Source organism: Rhipicephalus microplus, chromosome 7 (genome assembly GCF_043290135.1).
Source record: "Rhipicephalus microplus isolate Deutch F79 chromosome 7, USDA_Rmic, whole genome shotgun sequence".
In the NCBI taxonomy this organism is placed as follows: Eukaryota; Metazoa; Arthropoda; class Arachnida; order Ixodida; family Ixodidae; genus Rhipicephalus; species Rhipicephalus microplus.
The window spans coordinates 77,448,836-77,475,207 of NC_134706.1; the positions used below are offsets into that span (position 1 = coordinate 77,448,836).

Here is a 26,372-nt window from a genome sequence, read left to right on the forward strand (position 1 = left end):
AATTATGATTGCTCGAGGGACTATAGACGCAGAAAGGCAGCATGGAAAAAGCTTTTGTACAATCAGTGCCCTCAAAACTGGAAAGACTACGAATTCGTTGCAGGTGTTTTTAAACGTACAGTTGCCAACTCAAAAGAAGATTACGAAAGGCGGAAGTTCGATTATATTTCTAGATCCGAGAATAAAAAAGCGTTATTTACATTTCTACGGAGAAATAAAATGATTCCGCAATCAACAAATGCAGACTATCATTTTGTCGGCGGAAGAAACAAAAGATTCATTAGAAGTGATTGGTAAGAGATTAGAGCAACGTTTTTCCATCCAAATATCACCACCTCCTCCACCGGCGCTAAAGGACGAGGACCTCACAGACGTTTCCAGACATGAATTGTCGCCATTGTCAGCTAACTTGCCATCAGCTGCTCCAGGCCCTGACGGTGTGACCTCGTTCATGTTGAAAATAATGCGTAAAGAGTGCCAAGAATACCTATTGGATATAATCAACTAAACTTTAAGTACGGCATGGCTCCCATTTCAGTGGAAAATAGCAAAGGTAATACCATTACTGAAAGCTCCGGGTAAAGGATACGTTGTGGATAACATTAGGCCCATTGCGTTAACCTCAAACTTTGTTAAGGTAATTGAGAGAATCGTGAACGTTCGAATTACAAGTTTCATCAATGAGAGAGAAATTCAGAATTCATTCCAAATTGGCTTCACATTCGGATGCTCCATATGGCAGGCCCATATAGACTTTGAAAGTCGCAAAAAATTAGCTAAGCGGGAAGGAAAATATGCTGCGTTTGTCACTCTAGATATAGTAAAAGCGTACGACAGCGTTGATTATATATTATAATCAACCAGCTGCACAACCTTAACTTCCCAAACTATATACAGTCATGGATAGCAGATTTTTTCCGTAATAGAACGTTTTCATGTTACAAGAACGGCATCTCGTCTTCTAAATATGTGCAAACAAGAGGTGTCCCGCAAGGGGCCGTCCTTTCCCCGGTGTTGTTCAATATCCTGATGAGCTCTGTACCTTGGCACCAGGACGTCCACACTTATGTATATGCGGACGACATCGCACTCTTTTCAGCAGCAGACGACGGTCTCATGGGCTATTTAAAATATTATAGACATACCTATCGGCCACAGAAATATGGCTTGATAGCTTACATTTGTATGGAAACGTCAACAATGTTCCGTTTTAACATTTCCACTCAAAGACCATTTTCCTAGGGTCCAGGTGATAGGGTCAAAAACCCTATCACCTGGATCCTATCCCTCAAGTACTGAATGTGAAATATCTGGGGGTGATCTATGGCCACTGTCTTGGGAGACACGCATTGAAAACATTGCAAAAAAGGAAGGTCGTGCGATGGGAATATTAGACAAAATTAGTAATAGCCGCTTAGGTATGCGGAGAAATACTCTTATCTCAGTGTATTGTCTGTATATTCACCCTGTGCTTGAGTTTGGGTGTGTGTTATACGCGGGGGCACGTGCCTACAAGATACATCCTCTGGTAGTCATAGAGAGACAAGCCTTGAGACTATGCTTAGGTCTGCCCAACTTTGTTGCAATCAAAATCTTGTATCTTGAAGCTAGGCTTCCCTCACTTGCGACTCGTTTTAAATTGTTAGCTACACAGGCATTGCTTAGGCTCTATGCACCGCCGGTAAGGCGCTTCGAAAAATTTTTATTGACCGTCCTGACTCGTTTGATTGGACAGTACTGGCCGAGATTTCGTATACACCAAATTCTGGTTATACAGCGCTTTCTAGATGATTTAGATGTTCGAATAATGCTGTTCCTTTAATCAGTACCGTTAACAATGCTATTAAGTTAAAGTTTGATGATATTGCTACATGCATGTATATTGATATTCTAGGGGGTGACGCGCGTGTGTGCCTGACGAGGAAGACGAAGAGTGGTCTCCGCTCAATCGCTGGTGAACCGGGCACGCCATTACCGCTGGTTTTCAATATATCTAATCCCCAGCCTCGTCGCTACGGCGTCTCTTCTTTTCCGTAAGATATTTGGTGGAGGTGTGGGGTAAAGGGTAAACGTCCTTTTTCGTGATTCTATTGAGATGACGGTAATCCACGCAAAAGCGCCACGTGCCATCTTTCTTTTTAACGAGCAAAACGGTGGACGCCCAAGGGCTCGAAGAGGGTTCAATAATTCCTTTGGGTAACATCTTGGTGACTTCTTGTTGAATTATTTTACGCTCGGTGGCAGACACCCGGTATGGTCGCCGATGAATGGGATGAGAATCACCTGTGTTAATGCGGTGCTTGACGAGTGGAGTCTGGCCGAGTGGACGGTGGTCGATGTCGAATATGTCGTGGTATGAAGCAAGAAGGCGGCATAGCGCGGTTGTCTTCTCAGGTTTGAGGTCCGGGGCGATCATGGAGCGTATGGTCGCATCGAGGCACGTGGCATCCTGCGAGTGACGTGGGTGCTCGGGACATACGTCGGCCGTAAAACAGGTGACGTGGTCGTCAATTAGGCGCCTTAGTGTGGCGACCGAAATTTCTTGGGGTAGCACTTGTTTTATGAAACCAAAATTGATAACAGGTAAATATGTTCAGTTAGAGGCCATGCTTACGACAGAGTGTAGGACAGTAATGTCACGCGCCAGGAGAACATCAGTAATCAGCGTCACGATATAATCACCGTCGAGAACGAGAGAGGGTGTTGCCAATTCGATGAATGTGAGAGCTTTAGGTGGTATCTGAAAGAAGTCAGTGGTGCACAAGCTGTTCGGGAGTTCAGGGTGAGAATCCGGGAGAAGAAGAAGTTGTAGGCAGAGAGTACCGGTGGCACAATCGATGAGGGCAGAATTCGTCGATAGGAAGTCCATGCCAAAGATTAGGTCATGGGGGCAATTTTCAAGCACCGTAAATAAAACGGGAACATGGCAGCCGGCAAGACTAACACGAGCGGTACACATTCCAGTGATGGCCACAGTTCCACCATCAGCGACACGGAGGGCTTTAGTTGCTGCAGGCGTGAGGACTTTTTTGAGCAGGCGACCCAGATGAGCACTCATTATGCACACTTGAGCTCCGGTATTGTTTAACGCCGTCAAAAAAATACCATCCACATACACCTCAATCAAGTTCGTATCAGTGGGGAGCGTCAATGGAGGATTTGGATCATTCGCAAGCGATGCAGCACTACCTCCCGGAGCTGCATGATCTAGTTTTCCGTCCGAGAGGATCCACAGTTGACCGGCGACGTATAGCGGCGTGGTTGGGGCGATGGAGAACGGCGGCGTTGAGGTGGCGGTGAACGAGCAGTGGGGCGGCTGTTGGGGATGTCGGAAGAAGGGTACACACGACTGGGCAAATACCGACGAAAGTCCTCATATGGTCAATTAGAGGAAAATTGGCTCCAGTTTGAGGGCGTCCAAGTGCTGTGGCAGTAGCGGCAGATATGGCAAACTCGGTGACAGTGGAAGCAGATCGGCTTGTCGTCTGCAGTTCTCCATTCTGCCGGATTGCGGAATCGCGGAATAAAGTGAAAGTCATGGCGTGGTGCATTTGTTGTCATTGGTCTGGAGACGGGTCGGGAGACAGAGCAGGCCACAGGAAAACCAAGCTTTGCAATTCCCTGCCTCACGACGGCTTGAATAACGGAGACCGGCGGAGGCGTTTGTGCGGCACGATGGTCGAGCGGATGTGGAGGAAACGGTGCCGGACCGCCTCAAGCTCCCATCGAACTATTCGTGTCACGCTGTCCTGCATGGGTGGTGCGGCACCGAGATCGGTGCAAGTGGATGTAACAGCCGTGTTTGGTAGCCGCGTAAATTGAGGCAGAACACGGCGGCTTTTGGCCATTCGAAGCGACGGCATTTCTCGATAGTCATATCTACGGTCATGACGTTATTGTAGACGAGCAAATTGAAGACGTCGTCCTCGATGCCCTTATGTATGTGGCCCACCTTGTCACTCTCTGTCATTTGCTCGTCGACTTTTCGGCACAACGTGAGCACATCCTGTATGTACGAGACATACGACTCTGTTGACGACTGTACACGAGTGGCGAGTTATTTTCGCGCTTCCATTTGGCGACCGGACGGGTCCCCAAAGATGTCGCGTAGTCGCTCCTTGAAGGTATCCCAGCTGGTGAGCTCGGTCTCATGGGCGTCGAACCAGACCCGTGGGGAGCCTTCCAAGTAAAATATTACGTTGGCGAGCATCTTGGTAGGGTCCCATCGAAGTGTGTGGCTAACAAGCTCGTACATACCGAGCCAGTAGTCGACGTCGAGCCCAGGTTGTGCGGAGAATGTACCTGGATCACGGGGAGTGGGCTTCGTCAGGTATGTAGTGGCTGGAGCTACAGATGGAGACGCTGACAGGCTGTTGTCATTGGTAGCCATGGTCGGAGACAGAATGGTGCGGCCACCCAAGCCTTGTGGTGAAGACGGGGAACGTTCCACGTCTCTTCTTTTCCTTAACAATATATTTCCAAAAAATTCAAAATTGATGCCGCTGAGTGCTTTAGAATCTATCTTAAGAGATTACCTGGAACATACGCCAATACAAGCAGTCATAGCAACTGATGCGTCACAAAGGGAAGAAGAATGTGGAATCGGTATTTTTTCTCTTGCCCTAGACTGGTCCTTTTCGCTTCGCCTTCCCGATTTTGTGCAGATATTTGAAGCAGAATTTTTTGCGATAATTCTAGCTCTCCGTAAAAAGAACTGCTTCAGTAAGAACCGCAATAATTTAACAGATTCACTATCAGTATGTGCCTCCGTTACTGTAGATGAGAACTCGCATGCTCAGAATGCTTTCAAAGCATTAGTTCCCTCGCATCTCAATTCAATCAAACTGGTCTGGGTTCCTGAACATAAGCGCATTTATATGAATGAAATGGCACATGCGTTGGCAAAGTCATCTTTAAATGGGCCTGTTATTGATGTATTACCGCCATCGAAATTCTTGTTAGGCGCTAGATATAGAAAGAAACTACTGTTAGAGGAATATTCTACACCTTCATTAACAGCCACACCAGAATTCAAGCACTTGTTATACCATTGGAATAGTAAAATATGTCAGGCACGAGGAACGGAAGTCGCAATCACTAGACTGCGGTGTCGAATTCCACAGCTGAGTTTATATTTACACAGAGCTGGTCGGGAAGCCTCCCCTCATTGTCCTGTTTGTGGAGTAAATGAGTCAAATGAACATTATCTCATTTATTGTAATAGATTCTCTGCCTTGCGTAAAAACACTTTAGGTGCTGTTTGCCCCTTACTCGGAATAGATTGAAATGCTGAAAATGTGCTTTCTTTTGGGGCCTTGTGTCTAGGCCACAGCGACGGGGAGATGGTTGACACATTGCAAGAGTTCATCAAAAGTTCAAAGAGGTTTAAGTGTTGAAATCATTGTTCGGTAGATTTTGAAATTTCCAAATTCATATTAAATCAAATACGACGCTTTATTGCATTACACTACAGATTATTTTTAATTCAACCATCAAGTTCGTCTTGTTGCATCTTTCTTTTATTTCTCGTAAATGAATTAATTTTAATTTGTTATCGAACAAGAAATTCATGAAAAGTATGCGGTTCTTGGCCAATCCCCCGGCGTGGGTATGCGCCACATCGTCAAGGATCTTGACTTGACTTGAGCATGGGCTCGGTGCCATCTTCTAAGCAGTCTGTGTAGACTGTCTACGTGCTGTCTAAGAATTGGAACACAGCCACAGTTATTGGTTACATGTCCGTGCTTCTTAACGAGGTTAGGGTCACGTTTGGCTTGGGCTCACCGCAGCGTTTATTTAAGATGCCGCACACTGTACCTCGCATAACCCTTGTCATAGAACAGTGTAGTTATTGGTTAAATGAATTTCGCAATGCGTTAATCAACGTGGCTCCTCTTAAAACACAGGCAGTCGCAGACGTCGCTGCTGAAGCCGCTGGAGATACTGCCGTAGAAAGTGGGTGCTTGTCCCGCAGAATCTCCTCTCGCAGTCATCACGTTGATGCCATTCTGGCGGTAACGCCACTTGTTTGGCGCGCTTTTGCAAGCGATTGACATCGTGACCCAACTCGGTGGCATGGTTTGGAGAATCCGCCCGCCCCCAGCGCGTGTATTCCAGGTTGTAATTTAGCGCGACTTTGAAGGTTTTCGGATCATAGGCACGCAGTTGCCCTCCCAGGCCTGTTTCTGTGCCCGCACTGCCCTATCGGTCCAGCAAATGCGATAGATAGATAGATAGATAGGTAGATAGATAGATAGATAGATAGATAGATAGATAGATAGATAGATAGATAGATAGATAGATAGATAGATAGATAGATAGATAGATAGATAGATAGATAGATAGATAGATAGATAGATAGATAGATAGATAGATAGATAGACGGACGGACGGACGGCCGGACGGACGGATGGATGGATGGATGGATAGACGGACGGATGGATGGATGGGTTTACGTCCCAACACCGCTATACACTTTTGAGAGGTGCAATAGCGGAGGTCTCTGGTAAGTTCAACCTCCTAGGCTTCTTTAGAGTGTACCCAATTAGTTGATTGATATGTGGGGTTTAACATCCCAAAACCACCCTATGATTATGAGAGGCGCTGTAGTGGAGGGCTCTAAAAACTTCAACCACCAGGGGGTTCTTTAACGTGCGCCCAAATCTGAGCACACGGGCCTACAACATTTCCACCTCCACCAGAAATGCAGCCGCCACAACCGGGATTTCATCCCGCGACCAGCGGGTCAGCAGCCGAGTACCTTAGCCACTAGACTGCCGCGGTGGGGCTAGAATGCACCCAAATCATTGCACAAAAGCCTACAGTACTTTCGCCTCTATCGAAAATGCAGCGACTGCAGCCGGAAGTCGATCCCATGACTTGCAAGTCAGCAGCCGAGTACGTTAGCCACTCGACCACCGTGGCGGGTCGTCCAGCGAATGCGAGCTCTCTCGCTTTTTTACTGTCGGTGCTCCTGTAAAATAGTCCGGGGACTACCCATGTGGACGTTCTGAGTAAAAACTGATGCGCACATGCTGAGCGACACTTTACTGCCTAGAATATATCCAGGCAATATAGCACCACAGCTGCGCGACAGGATGGGTGACATCACACGAAGAGCAGCCAATGGCGCGTGTGCTTGGGTACGATGCTGAGATCGACGTAACTCATAGGACAACTAACGAAGATTACTCGTGACACTTATACCGAATGGTTTTTCATTTCGTCTCCCCACAGGGGCGCCTGCGCAAGTAGGCGTTTGGTGTGTAGCGACACCATAGACCCGAGCTAACGAGGGAATTTTGACTCCCTCCCACGCCTAGCCGTGCGTGGCTTTTCCGTGCCCGGGGAAAAAGGGATCCTAGGGGTTGAGCCAACGCAGTGTGATTGGACCTTTAAGGCCTCCCCGGCAGAGGCAACACACCCCTTTGGCACCAGTTTCATGTAGAAGGCACCACGAATTGACTCGCCCGGGGGAATCGGCAGTTGCCTTTTCCTGTCTCCACCTCACATCTTCGTCTTTTCTCTCACTTTAAATTTTTCCTGTCCTCTACTCACTTCCATTGACTTCCGTGTTTCCTGGTGGCAAGAGTTAACCCTATGTGGCTATCCTACCTTGGATACACCATATTCGGTTATAGTGGTGGCGTACAGCTGGCGTCTACGGGGCCTGTACTTACAGAGCCTGCAGCGTCCCCTTGTAGGACTCCATGGTGGGTGGCTGGCGCCGCTGCCGAAAGTAAACATTTACATATGGCTAGTTCCTTCCCCCACTCCCTGATCGCCCTCAGAAAAGAGGGCGCACCGATGAAGTCTTCCAGTTTTTGGTAATCAGAAAGTATTTTTTCCCTGATTCCGTGTTATCCACGCTGACACACCCAGCAAATCAATGCGAACACTTTCACCTTTTCTAGTATCAAAGTCTTTGACGGAAATCTTCGGCCCAGGATATAAAGCATCGAGAATGGCAAGTGGTGACCTCCTGTGTCAGCTCCGCGACCAGAAACAATATGAGAGACTGCCTAATCTAGTGAAATTTGGAGATACCAAAATAATAGTAACCCCACACCGAACCACGAACACCACCCGTGGCGTTGTTTCAGATGATGACCTGTTAGGGCTGACGGAGGCTGAACTCCTGGAGTGTTTCAGCGAACAGAATGTCATCAACGTGAAAGGAATTAGGATGAGGCGTGATGGCAAAGATGTCCAGACTAAGCACCTGATACTCACATTCAATTCAAGTGTACTGCCCGACTCCGTTGAGGCTGGTTATATCAGGCTTCAAGTGAGGCCATATATACCAAACCCTCTCCGATGTTTCAAATGCCAGCGGTTCAGCCACAGTTCACAGAACTGCCGAGGCCACCTAACTTGTGCGAAAGGCAGTGCTGAAGTACACACATAAGATGCCTGTGAAAACTCTCTTCACTGTGCAAACTGTAATGGGGAGCATGCCGCGTACGCGCGGGCATGCCCATGCTGGAAAAAAGAAAAGGCAATTGTCACAATAAAGTAAAACAAAACATTTCATTTAAGGAAGCACGAAGGCAGGTGTCCTGCCTACCAGAAACCAGCTTTGCCGAAGTGGCGCGTCAGGGGGCAGTGCCATGACGGGCCCCGGCGCCTGTCTGGCACACGCGTAGTGAGCCAGCGGGGACGCCATCCGCCCCCTCGGCGGTTGCAGCCAGTGCTGCTCCGCCATCCAAGAAATACCCACCAACCTCCGGGCTGGGGGCCGCGAAGGTGTCGTCTTTTGAGGCGAGGCACTCAAAACAAATGCAGCGCTCGCAAGAGCGCGTGTCCAGCGCCTCGCAAGAGGCAATGGACACAACACCAAGCGTGAGGGCGCAGCCAGCGCTTAAGAATCGGCGCGACTCCGTCGACCGATCCAAAAAAAGAAAAATCTTGTGTCATGGCCCCTGCAAAGGGTCCGTGAGCTAACTTTCCATCCTTGAGCACACAGCACAAAACACATCTAAAATAGATACACAGATCTTACAGTGGAATGTGAGAAGACTTCTCTATAACCTCAATGATATTAGAGAACTTCTTAATAAACATACTCCAAAGGTGCTGTGTGTTCAGGAAACACGTGTAAAGTCCACATAAACAAACTTTCTAAAGCATTATGCCATCTTCCGCAAAGAACGTGATGACGTTGCCGCTTCGTCGGGTGGTGTCACTATAATAGTTGATAAAGGTGTTGCCTGTAAGCAATAAACCTCCGAACTTTTCTTGAGGCAGTTGCTGTCCGAGCAGTGCTGTTCGGAAAGCTACTAACAAAACTTCTATTTACATTCCCCTGTGCTATCAACTTTCAAAGACACAATTTGAAAGCTTCAATGATGAACTTCCTCTGCCATATATAGTCGTTGGTGATCTAGAGAGAGAGAGAGAGAGAGAGAGAGAGAGAGATAAAGATGCAAGAAAAGGCTGGGAGGTTAACCAGACGCACATCCGGTTTGCTACCCTGCACTGGGGAAGGTATGAAGGGGAGAAAAGAGGTTGCAGAGAGATGAGAAGGTACACAAATCACGAGCACACTCGGGGAGCACACACAGTCTACAAGCGGTCGCTCAGGTTTGTTGACTTTAAGTAAAGTAGCAGTGCTTTAGTCACTTTCTGCGCAACTGAGGCAGATGCCCAAGGCACTAGTATTTTCTGCACACAAAATGGTCCGGGGCCAAGTTGATTCAAAACCATCCGGAGCTGGCACCGATGTGTGTCGTAGCAAGCAAAGCTGCACAGGACGTGTTCGATGGTCTCTTCAGCTCCGCAGTAGTCGCATCTACGATTGTCTGCCATTCCAATGTGAAAGGAGTATACTTTTGCAAATGCAACACCCAACTAAAGGCGGCATAATGGTGTCGCATAGGAGCGGGAAAGTTGTGATTGTAGCTTTATCTTGAGCGAAGGATCCAGTTCATAAAATTGACCCCTTTGGAAGCTGGTAGACGATCAGAACGTGCGTGTGAGATCTCGAGCCAGCACGTAAAGTTGTCTTGCTGCATCATTCCTTGATAGAGGAATCGGGACTACACGGGTTCCTTCATGGGCTGAGCGGGTTGCATCATCGGCTAATTGATTTCTGGTAATACCGATATGTCCAGGCAGCCATTGATATATAATATCAGTTGGTGTTCTAAATGCACACAATCCCCATGGGGCGACTCTCGTTTAGATGCGCGAGGATGCCTAATAGAACACTTTCTGTTTTCGTCAGGTGCATGTCTACTAAACAAAAAAGAACAAACGTATTATAGCACTACACACAATACATACTCTTCTATAGACCTGAGTATTGTCTCGAACTGCTATCCACCCGACGGCAGATCGCCATTGCAAGGCCAGATTTAAGGTACCGTACCTAGTGAAACGACGCCGCTGAAAACAAGCCCGACAGGAGGAAGAAGAAGCACTTTACTACGAGATGGAAGCGAAAGCACTTCACCGGCAAAGATGGGGCGACTCAGGTCAACGATCGGAACATCGAACGCGGGACGCATCCGGACCAGAAGCCTTCACCAAGCTTCAAGCACAAAACAAAAACCGCTCTACCACCACATCTATGTCGAGATCCAGATCGAGGTCCAGATCGAGGTCCAGATCGAGGTCCATATTGAGGTCTAGACCCAAGACCGGCAATACCGGGTCTCCCCGATCAAAGGAGGGAGAAGGATCCCAAAGCTCAAAAGGACCGAGCGGTGTCCGTGGCACCGCGGGACCCTTCCAGGTGAGCTGGGCTGATGTAGCTTCCGGGTCGCGCGCGGAGGCAGAGGCTGCTTTTCAATGTAGGATTAAGGCGCTAGAGAACAAATTGGCGCAGATCAGGCAGAAGAATGTTGCATTTATGATTGAGATTAGAAAACGCAGGGAAGAAATTCATTTTCTGGAAAACGGAGGGGTTACACGCAACGAGGAAACCTCACAAGTTATAATGGAGGAAAAAGGCGCTGCAATGAAGGAAGAGGTAGCAGCCCTCACCCCAGTTAAACGTAAACCAGAGAATGCTCCGATTAAAAGCGTGGTAAAAAAACCAAAACAGTGGCGGCGCCACAAGAAAGACAGGAGGAATTCGCAAACACCATGAAAGTCGAAATGGAACAAATTGAAAGAAAATTGCAAACTAAGTTCGAACAACTAGAAGTTAGATTTCAGGCAAACATAGAGGCCAAAACCGAGGAGCTAGGCAAGACAATAGTGCAGAAAGTGCAGCAAGTGGTGGCTGATTTCGACGCCAAGCTAGCAATATGGGGATCGCAGTCAAGTGGCGGGGGCCCAGTTAAGACGTCTTTTAAACCGTACGCTAGGACCTCGGTGCCCACCGAGGAATTAGAGAGCCTGTAACGCCGCCATGGACAGACAAAATAGCTACAGGATTCGGCAATGGAATTGTCGAGGATATAATCGAAAACGATACATTTTGCAACAACATCCTAAAAACACCAGCACCCCGGATGTTATAAGTGTGCAAGAAACGCACGGGCTGGTCAAACTGTCGGGATATAAGTCATTCGGCAGTGCTGATGGGGAGACAAAGGTATTAGCAACGTTGGTTAAGTGAAATCACGCGGTGGTGCAACATGACGCGGAAATCAAGGCAATAAATCACATTCTCCTCGAACTCATACCCACTCGAAAAACGGAGGACAGTCTTTTTGTATTAAATATTTACAGCGGTCCTAAATGCACAAAGCACAAATTCCGCACACTGTTTCGAACAACCCTCGCTAGAATGGGCAACCAGGCGCTAGTGAATGGAGGAGATTTCGACGCCCCACACGGTGCATGGGGATACAGGATCGAAACCCAGAAAGGCAGGAACTTGTGGTTGGACGCACAGGAGGAGGGCCTGACGCTAGTGACCGCTCCATTCATTCCTACAAGAACAGGTACTAGCGTTTGCACGGATACCACGCCAGATTTGACGTTCACCAAATATATACTGTACACGCAATGGATCAGTACGCAACATGATTTGGGAAGCGATCATTTTATACTTGAAATAACGGTGAGGGCAGGGCCGCGGAAGGCAAAAGGCAGAAGACTTAAACTTGTCGATTGGGACACGTTCCGAAACATCAGAGACGAGCCCGACGAAATGATACGGAGTATTGAGGAATGAAACGAAAAGTTAAAACGAGACATGGAGGCCGCTACGCTAACGGTGCCACCGGAGGCGCAGCTAGAGTATGTAGACAATAAGCTTCTTCACATGTGGGAAGCTAAGGAAGGTTTACAACGGAGGTGGAAAAACCAGAGGCACAACCGGACACTTCGTAGAAAGATAGCTAAATTGAACAGAGATATAGAGCAATACGCCCAGCAGCTGTGCAGACAACAGTGGGAAGAAAAGTGCAATGACATGAACAACCAGATAGGAATGGCGAAAACGTGGACCATCCTTAGACATTTGTTAAATCCGGACGGAAACACGTTGGCAGAAAGGCACAATATTATACGGTTAATACAAAGATATCAAGGTACAGAGCAGGAGTTCCTGAATGAAATCAAGAAAACATACATCTCTCAAGCGCTTCTCGTTACATACCCTGATTACACAGGGCTGGCAAACGATGATTTAGACAACGAGATCGGGGAGGCAGAAGTGAGGGCCGTCTTGCAAAAACTCAATACTAGATCACCACCTGGACCAGATGGCATAACTAACAAAACGCTACACAATTTGGATGACGAGTCCATAACTAAGTTAACTGAATTCATTAACAAATCATGGAAGGCAGGACAGATTCCGCAACGATGGAAGACGGCAAAAATCGTGTTAATACCCAAGCCAGGCGAGCGAGTGCAGATTGTGGACTTGAGACCCATATATCTCACATCTTGCGTTGGGAAACTCACTGAGCACGTGATTCTGGAGAGAATAACTACCTATCTTGAGGACCAGGATTCGCTTCCACCCACAATGATAGGGTTCAAGAGGAACCTCTCAACGCAAGACGCAATGGCACAGTTAAAACATCAGATTATAGATAATCCGGGAACAGCGACAAAGGCCATTCTAGGGTTAGACCTCAAGAAGGCCTTTGATAATGTAACCCATGCAACGGTGCTAAGAAAGGTAAACGATCTAGATCTGGGACAACGGACGTACAATTACGTGCGTAATTTGCTGACGGGAAGGGAGGCAAACATCATGATAGGGGACCTAGTTTCAGAGGAAATTGAGATGGGCAGTGCAGATACGCCGCAAGGCTCGGTATTACCACCAATGTTATTCCATCTGGCTCTAATTGGACTGCCAACCAAACTCCAAGCAATGGAAGGACCGAATCATACTATATATGCAGACGACATCACCCTAAGAGTGAGAAGTGGTAGTGATGGCGAAGTAGAGGAAACGCTTCAAACAGCAGTCGAAACGGTTGAGCGGTATCTGGAAGGTGCTGGGCTAGCCTGCTCTGCGGAAAAATCAGAAATGTTGCTGTACAGACCTACTCGTAGAGGTCGCAAACCAGGCAACTGCCTGCAAGGTCTTGCTCATAGAGAAGAAATACAGTTAAGAACAGCCGATGGAAAAACCATACCCATAGTCGACAGGATCAGGGTACTGGGTCTGCTCATCGAAGCCAAGATCAACAATGGAGCAATCCTCAGGCGACTGGATGCAACTGTAGCCCAAATAATGAGACTCATAAAAAGGATAGCAACTAAGCACAGTGTCATGAGGGAGGAAAACACGATAATGTTGATACAGGCATTCGTGATAAGCAGAATAGTATACTTAGCGCCATACTTAAAATGCAAGTCGCGGAAAAGATCAAGCTAGACTGCCTCATTCGAAAAATATTCAAACTAGCTATAGGGCTACCGATTAGCACAAGCACCGACAAACTGTTACAGCTAGACCTGCACAATACAGTAGATGAGCTTATTGAGGCGCAGCGTATGGCGCAATAGGAATGTCTCTCTAAGACACGAGCAGGAAGACATATTCTAAAGCGACTAGGCATAACGTATCACATGCAACATGGCGTTAAGGTGGACATTCCAAAAGAGACCAGGGAAACAATGATGATACCACCCTTGCCAAAAAACATGCACCCCGAACACAATAAAGCTAGACGAGAGACAAGAGCGAAACAAATACAAAAAAAGTTCGATAATGACAACGACGCAGTTTTCATAGACGCTGCTCGATACAAGCGCAAACGGGGGTTTACCGCAGCCGTAATTGATAGCAACAAATGCTGTACGACATGCGCAACGATACGCACCACAAGTACCGAAACAGCGGAAGAGGTAGCCATAGCACTCGCTGTAGCTCAGACAAACGCAACCGTGGTAGTCAGTGACTCTCAAATGGCAGTGAGAAACTTTGCCAACGGCCGCATCTCCCCGGAGGCACTACGTATTCTCAAAGGAGGGTGTCGAACAAGCCCCAGAAATACATATATTATATGGACACCTGCTCATGCCATCGCGGGGGACAGCAACAACGGGGCTGTACATGACGCAGCTCGAGGGCTCACCGACCGAGCTGCCCTCTCAAGTGCCGCCCCAACCTCCTCCGGTGATTACGGCGTGGCAGACGAGTGGGAGTGGTAAGAAAGGATGATCAGATACAATGAAATTACAAAACATTATAGATTACAGAGGGGCATATTCCCGCCCCCTCACCCAAAACTAACAAAAAGACAGCCTGTCGAAAGGGGGCCGTTACAAACTAGGATATATCCGAATCCTGCACTATCGCACATTATATTTCCTGATATATACAAAACAGACAGGTGCAAGCGTTGCGACTCCAGAGCCACTCTGCAGCATATGTTATGGGAATGTAGAGGGATTAGTACTCATAACAAGTATGCGGCCTCTGCTGACAGCGTTCGCGCGCGCTGGAAAGCCGCAAAGCTCAGTTCCGTCCTCGAAGACCAAATGTGGGCCGTCCAGCGGGCCGAGGAAGCCGCCAGGATTCAAGGACTCCTGGCCATAACCTAGGTGGGGCCAATCGCCCTCCCATCTACTCGCCGGACTCTGAATAAAGTTCCTTCCTCCTCCATATCTTCTTTCGTGCCAAATTTGGTCTACAAGTTAAGTGAAGCGCTTGCATAAAGTGTTTGAAGCTCAAAATTATTATTACCATTTTTCGACCACATACGCCTCAAATAATTTAGCCAAAATGTGTTATATCTGCATTTTTCTAAATTAAAGCTGCACTTTGAATGAATATCTGAGGAGTGATTGCTTAATCCAGATAAGGTATATTTAGAGGTAAAATATTTTAGACCTCTCAAGCTGTCAAACTTTACGAGAAGAAATAGCAAATTTCACAAAATAATTGCTTTGTCTATAATGAGACGCAACTTGCACCATGGGGTGGTTGAATTAAAATAGATTTTGTACCTAAATCGAAGCAAATGAACAGTTCTTTTCATGTGCCAAATTTTGTGATAGCAATTTATGTTTTGAGAAAAAGACCATAGCACATTCGCGGAGTGAATGATGATAAGTGGGGCGTAGCGTTCGTCCGTCCGGACGCACAAACGTATGAACAGACAGTCTGACGCCAGTATGGACGAACAGAAAGACGGACGGACTCACGGACAGACTGACACACGGAAGCCCGAACGGATGGATGCACAGATGAACGAACGAAAGCACAAATGTACGGACGAACGATTCGCCCCGCGAATCATCATTTTGTCCATGTATATGCTGTGAAATCCACTAATGCTATCTATTGTGCTACTCATCAAGTGGCTACATAATACTAGTATGACTACAGATGAGGGAATGACCCACGGCCTCAAGAGCTTTGCCCCTAAATAATTTTAGAAATTCCAAGTTCCCCATTCGCATTTGGTCATACAGCAGCCGACGCCTCGAAGTTTCCAACTGCCATTGATGGGAAAATTCAAAAATATTTTATTCCTTGAAATAGAAAATGCAATAATAAAACTTGTCTCATTTAAAGAACTGTGTATTTGCTTTGAATTTAGGTAAAATGTGATTTTTATTTGGACCACCACATGGTGCAAATTGTGCTTCAATACGGACAAAATGACAATTCTGTGAAATGAGTGATCTTTTCTCGTAGAGGTTAACAGCTTAATATGTGTAAAAATAATTTCTCATCAAAATAACTTTTCTGTGAAGTAAGTAGTCACAGCTCAGATACTCATACAATGTGCAGCATAGCAATGAGAAAATGCAAACATAACACTTCTTGGCTAAATTCTTGCAGACGTATGTGGCCGAAAATATGTATTAATATTGCTCAGTTTCAAACACCAGACATAAACTCCTTTACATAACATGTACCAAAATTGGTATAAAAAAGGTGCGGTACTTGTAAAATAATTTTTTCACAAACCGCACTGTAACAACAGTCGGGAAAGTTGGAAAGGCAACCACGTGACCAAAAACTTTTTTTCTCTCCGAAATATTCAAGCAGTTCACTGTTTTCAGTGCATTAAATCAGCACGATGTGTTTTTTTGAAACACATTTGCCATAGCCGAAAAATTGGCTGGGAAATGTCGAATAAAGTGACCCTGTTACCTTCACTCAATTACCATTGCATGCTGCTAAATTAGGGCCATTTGTTTCAATCAAGCTGTCAGGTGAGAAAGCATAACTCCTTCCCGATGCAGCGTAGGCTGTTCAGTGGCTGTGTGTGTTGTGTTCCCAGATGGATATGCTGCCCAGTCTTACATTTCGGCTGCAACACATGCTTAGATACCGTGCAGTATGTATAACATTAAAGTGTTTTTGTGCAACAAAAACCAATAATACGCTTCACATAGCGAAAATACCTTTAACACCTGAAGTACTTGGCGAATTTAAACGCCAAAGCGAGCCGATGGCAATATAACTCTAAATAACAAGAATATTTTGAAAGTTACACATGATGGAAACAATCTGAATAAAATGTGCTCGAACTTTAGCAGTTATGTTCAAACAAGCGTTTGTGCTGTTCAAGTAGGCAATTCGACCCCACACAAAGACGAAAGGTCTGTTCAAACAAAAGTCCAGCTTCAGTGCTCGATCTGCTACACAGGCACGGCTGTCGGCAGTGTCACGCTACGTTGCGGGTGAATGAAAACACCGGTGAAGACAAATTTAACAAAATTGAATGTATTAGCAAGTAGGCAAACTTCGCGAGGCGCACCTAACGCGAAGCAATATGCTGTGTTGTCACCCGATGCATCAACCCGAGTTATGACGGTAGTGTTACCGCACAAAACGAAAAATAACCGAAAAGAACGACATGGACACCACGCTCTTGTTTTCCGTTCTCAGTCTTTTTGTACAATTAGAAAAAAAGAGAGTAAATGAACTACCAACATGCCCAAGCATATGCGTCTTAGATTCGGTTGATGCTTAGATCTAACAGGCGCCGTCTCCACACATGCATTAATTAGTAAACTAAAATTGATGTGCATAACGAGCACGCCCCGTTAAAAACGGCTGCCAACAAAGGGAGCCACAAAAATCTGTTCAATTTCTTCGCTGACCCTCAGCGGCGCACGCTCACTCTGCTTTGTATTCCAAAGAATCTAAACAAACAAACAAAAAAAACTTGCCCACATTCACCTTTCGCCATCATCCCCGTGAAACGTTTCGGACAAATATTCTCGCTAAGTAAACAAATGCTGATTTGTCATCAGCTCTTTGAAAACAAAATTTTTTGAAGGTGTTATTCTCGTGCTCACGCAGTTAACAAAGCACTGAACCGAACAACGTGAGAGCAGTACTCACTATTTCACTTCGAGTGCTCCACAATATGAATCCACAGGTCCAGTCTTCGGGATGGTGCACCTTCACATTAATCAGCACTGACAGAACACACAGGTCGAGCACAGAGCGCAGGCACATTTCAAACTAAACACCGAATAATAAACTCCACCGAACGGGAAGCCACGCGCACAACACACACACACACACACACACACACACACACACACACACACACACACACGCACGCACACACACACACGCACGCACGCACGCACGCACACACACACACACAGACACACACACACACACACACACACACACACCACACACACACACACGGGAGGGTTTTCCGCCAGCGCATGCAGTGACCTGTAAAACGATGTCGGTACCTTTCCAGCGCTGTGCACCCGGCGCGCCGCAATACCGGGCCACCAAGGTTGTCTAGGCGACGAGACTTCATGGCGCCTTGTGGCGCTCTCAGACTGGCTAGATGCGTTTTAACGCTTGATTCTGCCCTCTGCTGATAGTGCGGGCCTGATTATTTTTTTCGGCAGTGATTTGTTGCGTTATACTCGTTCTTAAACAGTGCATTTGAATCGCAGTGAACATTGTGACGGTGAAGTGTGGCCAGCACGAGCTACTAGTCAGAACGCGCATTTGAAATAATCAGCAGCAATATTTAGCGCACCTCGCCGTTCGATTGTAGTGAATTTTGGTGAAAAAGCTAAGCTGATGTTTTTTGCTTAACTCTAGGGGTCTTTAGGGACTGCACATTGAGGGCCACGCAGGCGATATTTTATCAGCACTTTCATTTCGGTAAAGACATTGCAACATTGAATGCATCAGCTGTCACACTACTCGATGAGAACATATTGCCACGTGCGTACTGCTAGGAAGGTGAAGACAGCGCATACGCGCACCTGCACGCTTTTATGCAGCAAGCAATAACAAGAAAGAAGAGGAACGCTCTACTCAAGAGCAGACTTTGAAACTATTAACAACAAACTAGCTTGCTTTCTGGACATTTTCTTGTTGCATTTTGATACGCGTACCGTTCAAAAAAACTGGAACCTATTTAAAAATAAAGTTCACGAACTAACTGATAAATACATCTCTCAGCGCACAATAAATTCTAACCCGGAGGCGCCTTGGTACAACAAGCAGTTAAACAGGCTGTCTAATCGAAAAAAGCGCTGCTATCGTCTGGCTAAAAAATCCCCGAGTGATTACCGATGGAACGCATACACAACCGCCAACAAAGCATACATTGCAGCAGTAAAACTTGCCAAATCACACTTTCTTCAGCGCACCCTTCCTTCTATGCTTATTAACGACCCTAAAAAAATTTGGCGTGTGATCACTCCTTCTAAAACGAATAGTATTACTTTGACTGGGCCAGATGGTTCCATTATACCCAGTAGCGAATGTTCTTCCCTACTCAATGCAGTTTTTCGCCAGAACTTTGTTGTTTCTTCTAACCCCTCAATACCTGAACTTCAGAACTGTACTTATCTCTCCATGGACCCCATTGTTACTGACCCAGGTGGTGTAAGTAAAATAATCCAGTCACTGAAACCCTCATCGAGCCCTGGTGTTGACCTTATTAATACAAAGTTCTTAAAAAGTACTGTTGTGTATTCCTCTATTATTTTGTGCAAAATATTCCAGCAGACCCTCGACACGAGCATCCTGCCAGCGGATTGGGAAGTCGGGAAGGTGGGGCCACTCCATAAGTCCGGTAACAAACACACGCCTAACAATTTCCGACCCATATCACTAACAAGCATTCCATGCAAAATTCTCGAACATATAATTTTTTCCCATCTGGTCAAATTTCTTGAATTTAACTCTTCCTTCTCACTCACGCAACATGGTTTTCGAAAGAAGTTCTCGTGCGAGACCCGATTGCTTTCATTAACCCACAAGCTACACTTAATTTTAGATCGCCGTTCATCCGCTGATTGTATCTTCTTCGACTTCTCCAAGGTTTTTGACAAAGTGTCTCACAAACTACTCCTTTACAAACTAAGCAAGTTAAATCTAGATCCTAAGTTGTTTGCATGGATTGAGTATTTCCTTTCTAATCGTTTCCAGTTCGTCACAGCCAATAACTATGACTCTTCACCCAGTTCTGTTTATTCCGGCGTTCCCCAGGGCTCTGTCTTGAGACCACTTTTGTTTTTGATATACGTTAATGACCTACCTAGCTGTGTTCTCTCTAATATTCACTTGTTTGCAGATGACTGTGTTATTTTTGGAGAAATTAACAACGATAACGACGTTACGGCACTGCAATCGGACATTAATGCAATTTCTAACTGGTGTGAGCAATGGTTAATGGAACTTAATACAACTAAATGCAAAGTCTTACGCATTTCAAGAACAGCCCTTTTGACGGGTTCCTATTACCTTAACAACACACTTCTTGAACCTGTGACGTCGTACCGATACCTGGGAATTCACATAACAACTGATCTTACCTGGTCGCTTCATATTATTACCGTTATTAATAATGCTAATCGCCTGCTTGGCTACCTTCGCCGCAACTTCTTTTCTGCACCTACCTCTTTAAAAACACTTTTGTATAAATCATTGGTTCGTTCTAAACTCGAATATGCATCATCCATTTGGGACCCGAGCCATGACTATCTGGTGACATCACTTGAGCTCGTGCAGAACAACGCAGCACGTTTCATTCTCGGTAATTTCACTCGTGCGGCAAATGTCACGTCCATGAAAAACTTGCTTCAATTACCCACTCTAACTTCGCGCCGCAAACACTCTCGCCTCTGTCTCTTTCACAAAATTTACTACCATAATTCGCCCCTATTCAGTGAGTCAATTACTCCTCCTTCATATATTTCTTCTCGTATGGATCACCGACACAAAGTAGGAACATTACCATGCAACACCAATGCCTTCTTTCAGTCATTTATTCCTAGGACGTCACAAGATTGGAACCGCCTTCCCGGACTGACCGCCGCAATCGAAGACAACCATCAGTTCCGTGCAGCACTAGCTAACATTGTATGATTAGGGCCCATGTATGTTTGTACTTATCTGCTTACTACTTTTGTTGCTGCTTTTTAGTTTTTTGTATAACCTTGTAACCCACTCCCCTCTGAAATGCCTGTAGGCCTTGAAGGTACAAATAAATAAATAAATAAATAAATAAATAAATAAATAAGTAAATAAATAAATAAAAATACTGACCTGCTGCTACTTTCTCAACCTGTTACTAACTACTTCTCTCTTCACGTTGCGGCAATACATTTGTACTTAGCTTGCAGTCCTAGGAACAAGACCACGGCTGAAAATTTTTCATCAATGTTGTTTTCTCACTACCTACAAAGTCAAGGCTTTGACCGAAGCACTTCTGCTGGGAAAGTTACATAAATTAGAAGGGGATCCACAAAAAAAATGGAGGGAGAGAGAGAGAGAGAACTAGAGAGTGCGTTTCGGCTCGCCTGAGGAGAGCTTTCTTCGCAATTTAGTGAGCAAGGCTCCCGTCATTGTGAGCAAGGCTGCATCAAGATCACCGGAATGTCCTTATTCTGCATTTTTTCTTTATTGTCAGTGTTCTCTTCCTAATTTCCATGACGCACTTTTAAGGACACATCAGAGGAACATTCGCTACAGTAATTAACTAAAACGTTCCTTCTGAAAATACATGACGTCAAAGTTCCTTTTTAAGGGACCTGATGGCCTGCTGACGTGGTGGTTATGGCTAAACAACTGTACTGTTGTTTTTTTTGTTTATTGTTGTTTTTTTTGCAGATGGTAGACGTTTTATCTCCAGCTTTAAATCTTATGGGGGACGGCGGAGGAGGGGGGAGTGTTCTCTGCATGGCTACACCAATGTGCGCAACATTATCTTGTTCAGGCAAATCAGTGCACTTTGTGAGTGTTCACTTAATTATCACGCAAATGACACAGATGCAAAAAACAGGTACAGAAGAATTGTCTCTTACTCTATTGAACAAGTGACGCTCCTATTGTATCTTCCATCTTATAGTAGTTTGCGTGCTTTATCGTTGAAAACTGCGTTTCGGTCACATTATTCCTACTTCGATTCATAACTAGACTCGCAAGCAGCTAGTAGTAGGAGCCTTGCTGATATCAAGATGATTAATATATACTAACAGTATAAGCAAAACGGCCCGAAAATGCCGTGCGTTTGTAGCCTTGTATAGGCACGTGTGCTCAGATTTGAGTGCACGTTAAAGAACCCCAGGTGGTTGAAATTTCTGGTGCCCTTCACTACAGCGTCTCTCATAATCGTATAGTGGTTTCGGGACGTTAAAGCCCACATATCAATCAATCATTTGTAGCCTTGTTCATTACACCCCAAATATAAAGGTGTAGACGGGGTGTTTTGAGGATGTTTTATTCACGAACACCTCAAACTTTAAATATGGGGTGTAAAAAAGATGTTTATATGGGTGCTTTTATTGCAGATAGCCGTTTTACACCTTTTAGGCTGTAAAATTTTTTAGGGTGTATCCGTAAATAAAAACCATTGCTGTAAACGCATGTGCGCTTTAAGCGTTGAAAAGCCCTCTTTTTCAAGTTCGATCATTCAGAGCCCTGCTTTTTTTTAAGGGCTAAGCTCCTTATAGCTGCAACCGCTCATCCCTCGTAGCCGTTGTAGTGTGTAACAAGTATAACATTCTGACATCCAAGGTGGTGCCGGTGAGATACTTCTTCTGTGTGTTGTTGAACAATAAAAGTAGAGCTCAATCTACATGGCAATGGCTGCTAATGGGGAGTGAGAGACAAGAGCGTTCGGCTTTTAGTTAACGCGCACGCTGCAATCCCCATTAGAAGCCATTGGCATGTACATTGAGCAGTACCTGACAAGAAAGGGTTGCTACGTTATACTCGCTGAGTGTAACCTCCTTAGTTTTAGAAAGGTTTAGCGAGCGTTGAGCTGCAGTGCCATGGGTACCATGACCTATTATATACCATGAACCCGAGGTGTAGGTACGAAGCGTAGCCGTAACAAAATGCGCGTGGGCCACCTCTCGTTTAGTCCTTGAAATACCCGCTGGATGGCGGTGCTTCTATATGGGGAATATATGATGAAAAGATGCGAGATGGTGGTACTTGGAGTGCTGAATGAATGGACAAAAGTACACACAGAAAGATGCATGGAGGGACGCACGAACGGACGCAGGGGTGGATGCATGGACGAACGCAGGTACAGACGCACGAGCAGACGCACGCACGGATGGGCGGATGGACGCATGAACGGTGACACAGACAGACGCATGGACGGACGGAAGCAAGAACGAATATACGGATGAATGCTTCTCCCCACTCTCCTACATTCACTCCGTGGATATGCTGCCAATGTTTTAGAGTATCAGATATGAGTAGTCATGTGCCTCTTCATTGATTTGATTGATATGTGGGGTTAACGCCCCAAAACCACCATATGATTATTAGAGACGCCATAGTGGAGGGCTCCGAAAATTTTGACCACCTGGGGTTCTTCAACGTGCACCCAAATCTGAGCACATGGGCCTACTTTTCCGCCTGCATCAGAAATCTAGCCGCCGAAGCCGGGATTCGATCCCGCGACCTGCGGGTCTGAAGCCGAGCACCTTAGGCACTAGACCACCACGGCGGGGCAGTAATGTGCCTGTCTTCTACATTTGTAACAGCAGCTAATTTCACTTAAATACGCTAAGATTGCTTAAACAGCTTTACAATACCATTGATTGATTAAAACTGTATATTTGTCCTGCGAAGACACAGAGGAGACCCCTCGCCACCCCGCTAATCCCACGTAGAGACCGTCAAGGCGAGCTTGGCGGCCCGTTCATGGGCACTCTGGACGGCCAGGGTTTGATCCTTATGTTCTGGGCTACGTAATAGCGCTGCTCATCTGTCCTCGCTGAGGGCGGGGCCGATCGCTTCACATTTCCACAACACACGATTGAATGTGGCTAACAGTCTACAAGCGGGGCGATCTGCACTTGCATACTGTTCAGGGTAGATGGCATGAAGAACTGCAGGGTTAGGCCACGCACTGCCTTGCAACGGTCTTAGATCCCGGCTGCGGCGGCTGCATTTCCGATGGAGGCGGAAATGTTGTAGGCCCGTGTGCTCAGATTTGGGTGCACGTTAAAGAACCCCAGGTGGTCAAAATTTCCGGAGCCCTCGACTACGGCGTCTCTCATAATCATACGGCGGTTTTGGGACGTCGAACTCTACATATCAATCAATGCAATAGTCTTAGGGTGACAGCCTGCGCCCTGCACAAGGCAGGGTGTGGGAGAGGGAATACATTTCTTGACAGATAGAAGTGCTGTGTTATTTCGTTAGCGAGGCAGAGGAACTGCGGAGGTGGCGCGGTCAGTGAGTCCTCGCGTGGCCTCGTGTGCACCCTCGTTTGAGTTAGAGGTAGAGCCCTTAATCGACCCCAGATGAGTGGGAAACCAAGTGAGAAAATGGGGCGTGATACTCTTGACGCTTCGAAGAATGCGGACGGCCTGTGGGGCTACAATCCTGGTTTCGTAGGCTTTGAAAGCCGCCTTATTTTCACTGTATACTGACTCTCTGCAAGTATCTAGCATAGCCAGCGCAATTGCAACCTGTTCGGCTATCACGAGATTCGATTTGCGTACCGTGGCGGAGAAAGTGAGCCTGACATTTGAGTTGACGATGGAAACAGCGATTGCCTCTTGTTGGACATATGACACAGCATCCACAAAGGTTGCATCAGTGGGGTTGCTACGAACGTGCTCAAGCAGAGCTCCACCCCTGGCCCTAGCCGACCGACGTTGTGCGCAGGGTGCATATTGCGGGAAATGGGTGTGACGCGCAGTTGAGACCTGATGTTGTTGGGAGTCTGCATTGAATCAGGGCACTGGTTAATAGAGTTGAGGCCTAAATCGTCGAGTATCTTGCGGCCCAATTTGACTGCGGAAAGCCTGAGTAGCTGCGAGTGCTATTGCGCCTCGATTATCTCTTCGAAAGTATTGTGAACACCGAGCTTGAAAAGGTTTTCAGTGTGAATGCTTACAGGCCAGCCGAGCGCGAGCTTGAAGACCTTTATTATGAGCCAATTGAGCTTACTTCTTTCTGCAACATGCCAATTATGCATGGCCACCGAGTACGAAAGGTGGCAGAGCACAAACGCATGTATGATGTGGATGAGATTGTCTTCCTTGATTCCCCGGTGTCCATTGGTGACCCTCCGGATGAGGCCGAGAGCACTTTCCGTCTTGGTAGTGACCTGTCTAACTGCAGCTTCGTTAGCACTGTTGGACTCTATATACATTCCCAATATTCGGAGCGGACCCACTCTGGGCACTCGGAACCCGTCACCAGTTAAAAGCCGTATTTCACTTTGAAACGCAGCTTTCCAGTCACGGTAGCCGCCGCCTCGGGGCCTTTTCTTGTAGAGCAGAAGTTCAGACTTTGATGGAGAGCACCTGAGACCGGTGGGACGGAGGAAACGTTCGGTACGTCGATTGCGAGCTGCATGGCTTCCTTAATATAACCATTACTCCCGCTGGTGCACCAGACGGTTTTATCATCTGCTTGGATGATATGATTGATTCCTCGAACATTGGGGAGTTCCTTGGAGAGCCCGATCATAATGATGTTAATAGTGTTGGTGAAATAACTGAGCCCTGAAGCGTGCCACGTGAACCGAGGTTGATTTCTCGTGAGAAGTGCCCTTCGATCTTGAGCTTGGTAGCTCTTTGGCAAAGAAAGGATCTCACAAAGTCGTAGACCTTTTTCCCGGGCCCTAGGCTGGCAATAGACTGTAGAAATAATTCGTGAGGAACGTTGTCGGAAACCTTCTCCAGGTCTAATCCAAGGATGGCTCTGGTATCTCCTGTGATCCTGTCGAAGATCTGATGTTTTATCAGCTTCGTGACATCCTGTGTCGAGAGGCCAGCTCCGAAACCAATCACACTGTGGGTGTACATGTCACTGTCTCGAGGTGCACCTTTAGTCGGTTCAGAAGGGCGTGCTGTGCGACCTTACCGACACAGGAAGTTAAGGAAATCGGTCTTAGATTATCTATTTCTGGTGCTTTACCAGGTTTCGGGATTAGAACTGTGTAAGTCGTCTTCCACTGTGCGAGGAACTCCCCACTGCGCCACACTTCATTATTGTTTTCCGTAAGTAATTCAATAGAGACATCATCAATGTTCTTGGGCATCTTATTGGTTATGCAATCAGGGCCAGGGGCGGATTTGGAATTTAGGGAAAGAGAGCCTGTCGGATCTCAGCCACAGTGTAGTCCTGGTCCAACTCCGGCACGCCGCACCTTGCGTATTCCGGAAACTGTGCGTGCAGAGCTATTCGCGACTCACAGATACTTGTCTATAAGCTTGCTGACAACCAATTCTTCCGGGTAGAGTCAGTAGCAAGATGAATGGCTCGTGCGAGGGCTCGCCTCTGGCCGGACCTGGTGCTGCCCTGATCGAGAAGGTGTTTGAAAAGACCCCAGCGCTTCCCAGATCTAAGCTGACCCGCGATGCTCTCGCAGAGCTCATACCATTGTTGTTTACACGATGTTTTGCAGTGCTCCTCGATCGCCCTGTTAACCTCGGAAACCTTCTTGTGGAGCCTCCTGTTATGCTTTTGTTCCTTCCACCTCGTGAGTAGGGCTTGCTTTGCTTCTAGTAGGTGGGTCGACCTGCTG

General features: G+C 46.5%; 1 protein-coding gene across 1 annotated transcript in view; it reads right to left on the reverse strand.

Moving 5' to 3' along the window:
• Window positions 1-25,650, reverse strand: part of LOC142767798 (uncharacterized) — a 41,044-nt gene extending 15,394 nt beyond the window's left edge. The window contains exons 1-2 of the mRNA XM_075870042.1: window positions 25,441-25,650; window positions 24,488-24,560 (exon numbers count right to left, since the gene is read on the reverse strand). Of these exons, the coding sequence (XP_075726157.1) occupies window positions 24,488-24,560; window positions 25,441-25,650 (283 nt within the window). The remainder of the gene's footprint in view (window positions 1-24,487; window positions 24,561-25,440) is intronic.
• Between the last annotated feature and the right edge of the window lie 722 nt (window positions 25,651-26,372).